At 45.6% G+C, this 12,806-nt stretch overlaps 1 protein-coding gene across 7 annotated transcripts in view; it reads right to left on the reverse strand.

The window, feature by feature from the left end:
• LOC6554571 (rho GTPase-activating protein 100F) overlaps positions 1-12,633 on the reverse strand; it is a 33,787-nt gene extending 21,154 nt beyond the window's left edge. For all 7 annotated transcript variants that reach the window (XM_026976187.1, XM_015153651.2, XM_015153645.2 and 4 more), the window contains exons 1-2: positions 11,354-12,633; positions 6,749-7,062 (exon numbers count right to left, since the gene is read on the reverse strand). In XM_026976187.1, the coding sequence (XP_026831988.1) occupies positions 6,749-6,835 (87 nt within the window). In that variant the 5' untranslated portion in view covers positions 6,836-7,062; positions 11,354-12,633. The remainder of the gene's footprint in view (positions 1-6,748; positions 7,063-11,353) is intronic.
• Positions 12,634-12,806: the final 173 nt, after the last annotated feature.

Below are 12,806 nucleotides of genomic sequence, written 5' to 3' on the forward strand. Positions count from 1 at the left end.
TTCGAATCAACGTAACGAAACAAAGCCAATTGCCTGGGAGGCAGGGCCGCATTATGAATATGTTTAATAGCCCCGTGCCGATGACACGAACAGATAAGACGTTGCCATTAAAAACGCATTACAATTGATAGGAAAACGAGTGCAGAGATTGGGGCTAGCGTGTGTGTGGTGGTCACATCATTCACAAAAGCTTCTTCGCTCCCACACTCTCGAATCCACACCAACACCATCGCACCACTCTTATGTGGGTCAGTTTGGTCCGCCAATCCGGCAGCCCACCGCTGACAGGCAATCAACTGTCAGGACGGGCGGACATGCAAAGTGGATGCACAACGAAAAGTGTTTTCCAAGGAGCAGGCGACCCCGGGCATTCGCAGATGGGCAAACACACACGAGGATGATATTTCCCCGAAATACAACACGTTACGTATACGCACCATAGACGCCTGCGCGGATAAGATGCGCAAACAGTGGGGTACACTCGGCACTTTGCTAGCCACTGTGCTGGGTCATTGAATCTATCCAGCGACTGTGGCAGCCGGATGCGAACGGCTAATAACAAACTTCCGGAGAGGAAAAATTCTTTGTCATATAAATTTGTCGAGCGCAGCAATTAAGCTCGCAGCTACGCGCCGCTTAAAACGCAATCGAATCGAAAAATATTTATATCCGTGCAAGAGCTAAATGAACTGAAAAAATACCACAAACTAAGAACATAAATCTAAATAGTATATGGTTAGCGCTCACGTCATTGACCATGCTACGCCTTCAATCATAACTTATGAAATTAATATCCTATCTATCCCAAATCCTATAATATGCGCAGGCAACTCTAGAATCGGCTTTCATCTCCCAGGATTTAACAGAATTGTCAACCTCTTTGCAAGTCCATGGGGAACACACATATTGATCCTCCACTTCTTGAATTTTTTCAGAGCTGCAAAGTTGAAGTAATCCTCCTCAGGTCGAAGTTAGAGCGGTCAGGCAAGGATAAGAAAGGTGGGCTGAGAGTCCAAGTTTGATGCGGCTTTGATGCTGTTGCCCTCCAGTGATTTATGCAAAGTTTTGCGGCGCCCTTTCGTGAGGCATAATCCGCTTAGGGACTACGATTCGGGTTCAAAGGTAAGTCCCAGTTACGCGGTCAAAAACGGGGAGTAGAGCGGCAGTGAAGGTCCACGCTAAATTGCCCTTTAAGTGCCTTCATTGGCAATTAATGCCGCCGGCTTTTGCCTTGGCACTAGACTAATTGCAGTCGGCGTTAACAACTAATCGCACTTGGCGTGAAAATGCAACATCAACTATGCAAACGCTTCCCCCCTATCGAGTCCATCCCTTTCACTCCCCATCAATCATATTCGAAACCCAACTGACTGCCAAGCCTTGGCACAATTTTGGCCCTGTCTTCGCCTGTACCGGCCAGTTACATGTCATGGCCCAAGGCCCGGCTTTGTTCTCGCCTGGCTAATTGATGTCATTTGCTGTCTCTGAGTCGTAAAGATACCTCGGGCCTCCGCATAACTACTTAAACTTTGAAAATATCATCTTCAGATTTGAATACTAAATATCAGGGAGCACGCACATTCACTGTCATCCACACACATTTGGTAACCTACTGCTGCTATCGCAAGGAAAACAGTTGCAATAAAAATGTAAATTTATTGCCCTTTTTTTTAACAAGATGTGGCTTTTGATGTGGTTGGGATATTTATCTTAAATTGTGTATGGTGAAACGTTAAAGACAATCTACTTTAATGTATCCAAATAGTTGTTTGATCTTCACACTAACGGCCTAATCTGTGTCATTGCATATTTAATGTCGAGCTACACGTGCCCACGTATCTGCAAAACTTGGCAATCTGAAAAATGTCCTGCAAACTTTTCCTTTACTCTGGGCACTCTAAGGAAGCTCAGCCGCAAGACCCACAGAATTTATCAGAAAAAGGGAAATAAAGCGGGGGGATAAACAACAACGAAATGGTTCTTATTTCTCTACTACAAAAGCTTTCCCTGCGCCGGAGAGAAATTCGTGAAAGAGAACTGGGGTAGAAGAGCGAACAGAGAGAACGCCAAAGCCCACCCGCCAACCTTAACCCACCAACCCCTTCGGATCTGTGCCAACAAATGCAAAATACGTTTAAGGTACGAAAAGTAAAAAGGGGGCCGATGACGCTGGCAGGGGGAATTCCGCCGAAACGTAGCGAATCCACAGCAAAGCAAACAGAAAATTTGAGCAGCCCAGGGGAAAGTGGGGCGGCTGGGTGGCTGGGTGGCTGAGTTGCTTGGAACACGCAAAGCCACGACCTATCCACACAACAATCGTGTGTGGGTGTTGAATCCAAACAGCCAAACACTTGGCAGGCAACTGGGTTTACATGTGAGTGGCATAAACCGCTTTTAGTGCGCACACAGATACCCACGCACACCAGCGCACCGGCGTTGTGATGTGTGTATGTGTATGTGTGCGTGGATGCTGCCTTCGGTAGGACTGCAGTTCGTGGGTTAATTTCGCCCCAGCACTGCAATTTCTGCAGCTGTCACGACTCGATCTCAGATTCATCCACTTATCCTAGAATATCCAGAAAGTAATTCAATTCAACTATCAGCCATAAACCAAATGTCAGCACCAAAACGAGAGATGTGTTTAGGTATTCCCTCCTATAATATTCTAGCTCACTGCGAGTTAATATGTGTTCAGTTTCTGGCATCCAAATGCTTTTCTTAGTGCATCCATCACTTTTGGCCAAGTGTGTTTGCTTGCGAAAAAGTGTCCCCAATACGCTAGGCGCACCTATGCCCCACTACCCCGCACACAGAGGCTCATGTTTTCATGGTCCAAAAATAAATTGTGTCATACGCAGCGCTGCCAGTTAGAAGCCAGCAGAACCAGCCAGCCAGGCCAAGAGCAGAAAACTCAAAAAGCAGAGCAGAGCTCAGCTCAGCTCAGCTCGGCTCAGCCGACGGGCAGCCCATTATCATTACCAGGAGGCTGGGCTAATTCCCGCTCATCATTTTAATGGGCCGCCCGGCTGGCGGAAATAATTAAAAATTAGTTAGGAGCGGAGCACAGGTATCACTCCCGGGTCCTTGGGCCTTGGGCCTTGGATCCCGGCCATAAGTCAACTGTCAAGAGGACGGAGCACCACTCGGCCAGCTGCAAAATATAAACACGTTCGACAGTCCCCCGATGGAAAAGGGCGCCCAATGACAGGCAAATATTTTACGTGCACGCAACAAAGTCGACTCTTCGATGAACACGGCACCATTTCAATACGTCGCCGTCGACACTCCAACGACACTACTGACGACTGTCTCCCGCAGTTGCGTAAGACTTTTGCAATTAGTTGCGCAAATGAAGGGCACGTAGCTGAAGCGAGTCGAGCAGAAGAGGGACGAACTGGATTTCGAGGCACGTAAGCATCCCTAACAAGGTAAGTAAAGTGCCGGGAAGTAAAGTGCGAGCCTGGGAACAGGAACCCGTCCTTGAGCCAGTTGGCCCGCGTAGTGCAGCGGGTCCAAAGCGGAGGCAACTTAGCTAAATACGGTTGCAGCTTAAGTCGCCGATTAATCAATTAGTTAATTGATTGTAGTTGAATGTTGCCATGATCGTGCGGCCCAGTATTGATTTTAAAAAGTGTTGTGGGAACTGGCATTTCGAGAACCAGCGAACAGTGATGGCCCCCAGCCATTTGGCTCTATCGGAGCTCTTCCAAGTCAATGCACCCAAAATTAAGATTATTAGCTCCACGGGCGGAAAACTTTTTGCGCTGCGTTGGCAGCAATTAGGAAACCGCTACACCTGCGTTGCCAATTAATAGTTTTAGCTTGTTCTTTTTTCAAAATCATTTGGCAACAAAAACAAGGGAACGGAATGTGGGATTCCAGGAGGTGCAGCAGGGCTGAAACGATTTTTCTGGGCAACTGCAAGGAAAAGCCAAAAGAAAGCGCAAAGAAATATCGGGAGCAGTTGGCCGGGAGACAATGGGGAGAGAAATGCTGTGGCAGTGTTTGTCTTGGGCAAAACTTTCTACCTTTGAGATGTATCTGTGAGATGGCGGCACTGTGAGAAACGGGGCAGAGAAATCTAGCAACAGATTTGACTTCAGAACTCGGAGTAGTTGTGGGAAATTGCTTATAATTATTAACAAAAGAAGTATTCAGTTGCACACTTTTCACAGTGTGTGTGTACAGAACCAGCAACACCATCTCCATCTGCAACTCCAGCTGAGGCAATAGCCTTATCTGCATTGAGGCAAAACTCTGTGTTAGTCGTCGCTTCCAGTTTCCTGGCTGCGTCCTCCAATTGTTGTTGCCAACTCGGAAGGAGCTCAAACAGCCGAAGAAAGACTTCAGACTGCGGCTGCCTAAATGCCCGCCATTTATTTGTGAATGGCACTCCACAAACTCCATGCCCAAGAAGACAGGAGGACCAGTTGCCAGGAGGGAAGGCCATCGTTCTGCGCCATTTCAAAGCTCTGAACGTGCTGCTGCATGGCAAACAAGTTGGAAAAGTTTTCCACAAAGCCTCCGGCAAGCTCCCTATACATCAAGGGCCGCCGGCCACAGCCGCAACTATTTTCATAAACTTTCATTCAGCAGGCATCTAATCACGCAAACATTTAAAGGCCCTGGAGCAAGTACCACTCCACAAATCTATAACAACAGCCTCGTCAACGCTTTGGCTAGTTAACATCTATGAGATATTATGACTATAATTATACGAAATAAGCCCAATAGCAAATATTTGGTTACAAACGCATTGGGTAGCGAAAAAATCAATCGCTAAATCGGCGTTTGTCAGTCAGATTTTCAATTAGTTTCAAATGCAGCCAGTGCACATTTACGGATGCCACTTCACATCACTCATGCGTCGTTGGGCATAAATCAAAATAATTTACTGCCTCGTTGGCAGCGGAATTCGTTGAAATTCCGCCAAAAAATGCTGCACTTCCAACTGGATGCTGCTCCATTTCAGAGGGCAAAACAATCCCATTGACTGGTTTCGATTTTAGCCGGGCCAGCCCTGCAATTTGTAATCCAATATGCTGATTTCTCCCCCCGACACGCCTGCAGTCCCTGGTTGCCTGTTTGGCTGCCAGTCAACACTCGTGTGCCAATAGAAATGCCAATGCGTCTCACTTGACCAACTTTGCAGCTGTTCGCCGCTCCTCAAGTGCCTGGCGAACGGAAGCCGAGCAGTATTGGCATACAAGTTTGACATTCTGCCCGGCAGCGTCTTATTTCAATTAAAAATTGTTTAACAAATCAATTTACTGCGCCTGGCGCAGAACTGATTAAGGCAACGGCAGCCATAGAAGCCAAGAAATGCAATCTAAAAGTGGCGCCGGGCTGCAGCGCACCCGGAATACCCTTTCTGGCCCTCGTCAGTTCACAGATTTCTCGGCAATCTCCGCTTCCTCGGGCCTGATGCACATTTTCGAACGGGATAAGGGCTCCCACTGCAAATTGAATTCCTCGGCAACCCTTGAACCCCGCGGGACGATTAAGAAGGCAGCTTCGGCGTGAGTGCAGAGGGTAAATTAATTTATTTGTTAAACTTTGCGATGTCAGGGAGCCAAAGTCAAAGTTTGCAGCGCGGCGAAAAGAAAAATAATCAACTATAACTAAAACAAACAGCCGGCAGAGCGACTGCAGGGCGTGGCTGTGCTCCAAATGCGTCGGCAACCGCATCTCCAAGGACTTATCCGCAAGGACTTTATCATAAAGTTTCTCCTGGTGGCTTGCCTGGTGGCAAAGTTCCTAGAAGGCGACCAGTGATGGCAGCCTTGCTACGATCTCGACGATGAATAAGAACCCTTAAATGTTGTCAAGACTCAATATTCTTAATTTACAACGATCAGAGTGAATATAGCCAGCAAACCTGCATGAATCCATAAGTCTAAGTTATTGATTCCAACTTATGCAAAGTAACACCCTTTCAGCTTTCTAGACATTTCAATTTCCCTCCCACTGCTGCTCCATGCAAGTAAAACTGGAGCACCTTGCTCAGTTAGGTGCCTAATGTACGGGCAAGCCACAGGGAATAAGGAGGCGCCGGGCCAGGTGGGAGCAGTCGAGCAAACACTCTTATCCATTCCACTAAGCACGAATCGCAATCAAATTAAGTGCTGTCGGCCAGCAGATTAAACCCCTTTGTTCAGCCCAATTACTCGGCATTCAATCGGGAGTTCATTTCAAAAATTGCATTAAACAGTGCGGTAACTTTGATTAAAGTCCGATAGACGGCACACGTGTGGCTTGTAATTCAATTTGTCGCCATCTGTGTATCGCTTGCATTGAGGAGGGGAGCCATGTTCGCACTTTGTGTGCAAACACCACCCCGAAAGGTGAACAGCCCCCAAAAAGTGGCATGCACGTGGATGGATGGTTACATGTCCTCCCATCGTCTGCGGCTCCGGCAGCAGCATATAAATCAGATTTTGCAATTAAGTCTTCATTGAAATTCAGGCGTAAACTGTAAATTTATTATGGCAGCCACGACGATGATAAGGGAGCCGTGGTGCCCCCCAGTTGACTGACAGATTGTGCCAATTTCCCCACTTTGGAGGACGAATATGTGTACATGTGCTAGGAACCTCCAACCTTTTTAATTTTCTAATTTCGAAAGCACTCTTATTATGCGTACAAATCACTAGTGAAATACCCACATATATTTAGTAGTTAATGGCATTAAAAAGAAGCTTATTTGTACACCCCTTGGAGCTAAAGTCCATGCTAGTCAATTACTCACCTTTCTGCGTCCACAACAAAGCATTCTTCGCACACGCGAATTTCCAGTAGCTGCTTTCAATCGAGTAAACTTCTTCTTCCACTGCATTTATTAGTGGGGATCCGATTGGGAATGTCTTCCTTCGTTCCTGTCCTCCTCTCGCCTTGGGTGGGGTTTCGTTTGAAGGCAACTTCTGTTAATTGCCGTATTTGCTTGCTCGTCCAACTAGAGCTGGTAGCGATGGCATTTGGTCAATGCTGAACACGTTCCTCTGGTTCCTTACAAAAATGCGATATAAAAATGCAAGTTCGGGCTTCGTTGCGAGTGGAGTGTTCCTGCAATCGAAAGCGGAGGCAGTAATGAGTTAAAGAACGAGCTCAGAGCCATAAACAAGTATTTACTGTCATCTGACTGTCAACAAGCTGGCACATCTACCCGCTACTAGGACGCCTAATGGGTCGAGGTACAGTGGGTCTCGAAGGCCCGTAATTTGTGGATTATACTGGTGCGTAGCAATTCAAAATTTCCTGATAGACAATCGGGACAATCTGGACAATCCCCCGATATAAAGCGGGAGAAAGGTAATCAAAAAGTTGTGTACTTAGTTGCCGAGTAGCCAACGAAAATATTTTTCAGATTGGATTCCCTAACGAGCGTAACACTGTGCATCGTGTTCGTTTGACAGTGTATCTCGTAGTGCCTAACTTAATGAAGCTTTACACTTCGCGGGTCTGAAGCCACGAGGCTGACATGTGTCATATGCATTTGCTTGACAGGCATTCGAGCACTTGGACGGACGAGTCCCGACTGCGCCTCCATATTATGCATATATCGGGTAACTGTCTGCTTCTGATTTTATAGCGCTGATACTGCAGTCCTTGGCTTTCGTCCTGGGTAAATAATAAATAAAACAATGTTTGCTAAGCAGGACTATGGATGAGGGTAGAAGGGAAAGGGAAACTAGCAGGCGCATTGATGGGTCACTGTCCGCTACCGCATGGCATATCCCAAAAATATGTGCTACAAGTTTTTCATTTTACAAATAAGCTATTTCGGACTTTCCAATTATATTGGTCCAAAGTTTGTAGATAACTTTGTGAAATTACAAAAATATGCTTTGTATTAATGGTCATGTTAGAGTTTTAAACATCAATTACATCCAACCAAGGACACATTCCTCACATTGAGGATATTTTAGCGAATGTGGGCCACTTCTGGTTCTGGTACATCCTTGGCAACTTGACAAAATGCGCGCTCATTCGCATAGCTGTATATTTATGGTAATGAAGCGGACCAGCCTGGCCTTTGGGCTAATTGTGTTGGCCCAGTTTTCGTTAGGAAGCTGAACTCGCTTTTTGCTAGACCCTTGCGAGGAACATTTCCATTCGAATCCCGGCGAGCACTGGAAAAGCTTTTATACGTCAACAATATATTGCGCTAAAGGCATAGTTCGTTCCTTTCTTATAGTTTCCTGTTAAGTGAACAAAGTAACAGTCCTTGGCCTCGAAATAATAGTTATGATTTTTCTTTCAATAATAAAGTGGATCCCTAATAGGGAATTCAAAAACCCAGGAAACTCTTATCTTAACATTTATTTATTCTTTCATTAACAACCAATACCCAAGGGCTTAGCATTGAGTGGCCCTATGCCATTCTCAACCAGGTTATTCATCGTCATCATCAGCATGATCATTGTCATATAAATTTAAGTCAGATGTAAAGGAAAACCAGTAAAGCCTTGGCTGGCACATTGCCACAACTCTAGACTTTGTTCCACAAAGCAGCTTGCCCCTCCGAACTCCTCCTTGCACCCGCCGTAATTGCAATGCAAAATGTTACAATCGTGCACAGGACATTCAAATGTACAATGAAGAATGTGGAGCTATGTCCTCAGGAACATGTCGGGGGTCCAGCTGCGTCACTGACAACTGATTTCCTTGCCAGTATTCAACGCTAGTTCCAGTGATGTCAAACACCTTACGGAGAGTATTCAGCTTTTAAGGTCCAGAAATTGTATTCCGAAATTGGGGAAAAAGTGCTTAGATGACCTCATGTACATGAATGGTGTTTCACTTGTTATCCACATTCTAAGATTTTTAAACACAATAGGAAAGATATTGAACCAGCAATACTGGCAGGAGCATATTTGTTAGTGGATAGAACCAGATATTTAGCTAACAAAGCCTAAACGGCATCACTGCTGGCAGTACTAGGTACGGAACGGAAAAAAGTCTATTCATAATTCCTTTCGAGGCGGGTGCACTGCATCCGTGCGGGGGAGCTGCATGAGCTGGAACATGCAGATACAAGATACTTTGTGTCACACTGGCAGCAGCGACAGGGTGTTCACTAACAGCAGCAGCTACACCCATAACCACACCGAGAACAACTTTACCAGTCGGCAGTCGGCAGTCGCCAGTCGCCGGGAATGTTGTCTAGGCACGCATAAAATGTATTATAATGACATCATAAATTGAGCTCGCTATGTGTGTGCATAAATGAGTGGCATAGCTTGCCGCACTCCGTTCCAGCGGCAAAATGGCAAATCATTTATCAAATAACAAAAAACGGGGGCTTCCCGCAGCAAGCAAGTACAAGTACAAAAACGAATTGGCAACGCTGAGCAAAACTCCTTGGGCTATAGCTTCTTTTCAAGAAGCCAAATTTATAACGAAATGGTCATAAGTAATGAAAACTGAATTTTATAAGATATCTATAGGAATTTGGAAATAATCAGGAAATTCACACTTCAAAATGCTTTTTGCCTGAGGCAGTGCTGCGATGACGAAAGACAGATTTATCGATTTCCCTTTTTGGGCTCAGTCCTAACCCCATCATGGCATTATTTGGTATTGTTATTGCTGCGTTCAAGTTTATCCACAACGCCCTCCCTCATCAGTCCCTCGTCCACTCCGGCAAAGGAATATACAACGAAACAGAGACCCACCACTTGGGACCGTCGCACCCTCACCGTGCCCACGTACCCACCATCACACCCACTGGGCTTTGCCGCACGCTCATGCGACTGCACACCCACTGAGACAAAAAAAGGACACTGCCTTCCCGAAGCTATATTAATCGGTTCAGCTTATGATTGTTAGGCAGAGAGGGCCGATAACAGAAGCGCAGCTTCTTACAATTGGTATCATGATCATTTACTTTTCGGATCGGAGCCCATCATCAACGTGAAAAGCATTATTTGCAGTGCAGTCGCATCGCGCCATGTGGTCCCTTCCGCCGGTGCTCAGCTGCCTCACCAGGCGACAGTGCAACATGCCACCAGCAACCCGCAACCCGCAACTAGGCACTCGCAACACCGAATTTGGAGCTCACAACTCGCCACTTGGACGACGGTAGAAGTCGCGTTAAAATGCCAAAAATATGCTCGAAACCATAGAAACTAGCAACGTTGCGGGGAAACCCTGGGTTTTATCTAATTAGTGAGTGCAGAATCAAAAGGATGGAATTATGGCTGCACAGCATGGCAGCCGCCATCCACACATTAGATTACAGCTCGACTTATACGACATAAGCGGACCAAACGAAACAAACTTTCTGTTTAAAGATTTTCTACAAGTCAACTATACAACTTTAAAATCAGCTAATCGTCCCGATTGTCCTTCTTGAAGAGAATATAACATTAACGACATAAATTGAATAAAATAAAAATTACAAAACGATTTAAATGGTCTCTATGGAAAGTCTATTTTCGGCTAACGTATAAAACCTGCTAGCATTATTTTTTATTCAAGGGATTTTTACAGTTCCAACATAATATTAAGATAGTGGTGTGGTTCGGCTTGAATTCGTTTTTAAAAATTATTTTTATGGTGTGGGGCCCCGCACAAAGTTCTCTGTTTGCTGGTAAATTGGAGCAAAGCTTTTAACTAGGGGGTAGTTTGGCGGACTGAAGGGGCGATTCGTTGGGGTAAAAGGAATGGTGGCTTAGAGCAAAAAAAACGGACAAAAAAGATTTTTGATTGTTAATGTCGCGGTAAATGTTTTGCTTTCTGTATCCTCTATCCGAGTCGTATATATCCTGTTTCTTTTTGTTTTTGTCCGCATGTTCTTTTTCTCTTTAAGTTGAGTGAGTTTGCTACAGGAACCGACTATGCCAGATATAACATTTCCCATTTGATCTTATTATTTTGAGGAAATGCTATGTTTTAATACGAAATTGTTGGAACGTCCACTAGCCAATGGATTATAGCTTATCATATATTCGAGAATAAAGCGATACCTTTTAGAAGCCTTTCTTTCAAAAGATTTTAGTGAAAAATGTTTTTAGTTAAACCAATAAAACTGTGACCATAATAAAAGCAAAAATAAATGTAGCCAACTAAGCATTAGAAGTTCAAAAGTGCGCTAGAGCTTAGTCTGGAAACAGGACTTGTTTCCATAACCACATGACCACATTTGCCAGAAGAGATCGCTGATTCGAGTTGTGGCAACCTTGTCCAGCAAAGCCCAATTTGACAGCGACAAGGTCATTTCCATTGATGGACTTGTTCCACTTCAATTAGGTTGTTAATTAACTGAAAGCTGTCGACTTCATCGCCGCCCGACAGTTCGCGTTGCACGCTCGCCGAGTGGTTTTCCGGATAGGCCCCTTTTTAGCAAACTCACCTGCACTTTGGAACTGGGTACCTCCTCACGTCCTGATGCTTGACGTTTTCCGTCTAATCCGTGCCAACGGCTGCTGCCCAAGTTATGAAAACATGAGATCATAAATTGCAAGGGACAACTTGGGCCGGGGTGAAGAGGGGGCGGAGGTGAGGGAGTGGGCTAGTTGCAGTCACCGGTCGTAAATGTGTGCCGCGTTGTGAAAAGGATGCACTTGCTCTCTCTGGTAGCTCTCTCTTTCTCTCTCTTCCTCTCTATCTACTTCTATCTCCTTCGCTCGCTAGCTCTGGCTTTTATTTCGGCTTAGATTTGTTTTAATTTCCGCTGAAGCTGCTTTTACTTCCGGGGGCAGTGAGAATACAAAATGCAAAATGCAATTGGCTAGGTGCGGGTTTTTGTTAGAGACGTATCGCTGGTTCGGTGGTCAATGGCTTGCGATTCCGAGAAGCAGTACATCCTTGCAGCCTCTCTTTGCTCCTTTCTCCGCCGTGTTTCGTTGCCTTTCGTTTCGTTTCACAGTTTCGTCGCTTTCACGGCTTTCCATGCAACTTTTTTGCTGCGGCATTTTTTGCGCAACTTGTGAGATAATTTCAACATGTTTTTGGTTCCCGGAAAAAGTGCAATTTACTTTTTTGCCTTTTCATTGATCTGTGCGCGAGGGTGCTTGCGGGCGCGTGTGTGTGGGTTCGCGGCGGGCGGGTGTGAGAGTGTGTGGGTGTGCGGGGAGCCCGTAGCGGAATGCGTCCGTGTGGCAGCGCGAAGCTTTCGCAACTATGCGAATTTGCTGCGTACGAATTTCAGTATAATAAAATATCCTGTTCCTCTTTTAAGTCGAGAAAGAGAGCAAGAGAGCGCGAGTTATCCTGCGCGTGCGCCACGAATTGGAGCACTTGAATGCTGCTGGCGATAACACGGACATGGACACAGCACCAATACTCGCGCACGTACACCCACCACCGCTATGGTGCTCCTTCCCTCTCACTCCCACTCACTCCAAAACTCCCTACGTTTTTTTCACTTTGCTGCGGCGCTTGTCCTTTTGCTGTTCCCCGATGGTAAACGACACTTTCCGGTGTTGTAGAGCTTTGTTAACTTTTGGGACACTTGGTCGCGCGTTTTCTTGTGTTTTTGCGCAGTAATTGTGCCTGCATTCGGTGGAAAACTACAAAATATTCTTTGATCAGAGGAAACGAATCACTCGCAGCAAGCGACGAGAGCGAAATGCAGCGAGCGAGAGCGAGACTGCACGACAGTTAGCTTTTACCGTTGCACACAACGTTGACGACAAGGGAGAGGAATAAAGACGCAGGCGCGAAAAATTTCTGTTGTGCGGCTTAAAATCAGTATATACTAAACATCGGTATTGGTTTCAATAAAAGTAATTAAAATGGAATCAAATGGAAAGTGGGTAACCAAAGAAAATATTTAAGAACTGATAACTTAAACACAATGATAA

This window comes from Drosophila erecta, unplaced genomic scaffold (assembly GCF_003286155.1).
Source record: "Drosophila erecta strain 14021-0224.00,06,07 unplaced genomic scaffold, DereRS2 tig00000000-arrow-pilon, whole genome shotgun sequence".
Taxonomy (NCBI): Eukaryota; Metazoa; Arthropoda; class Insecta; order Diptera; family Drosophilidae; genus Drosophila; species Drosophila erecta.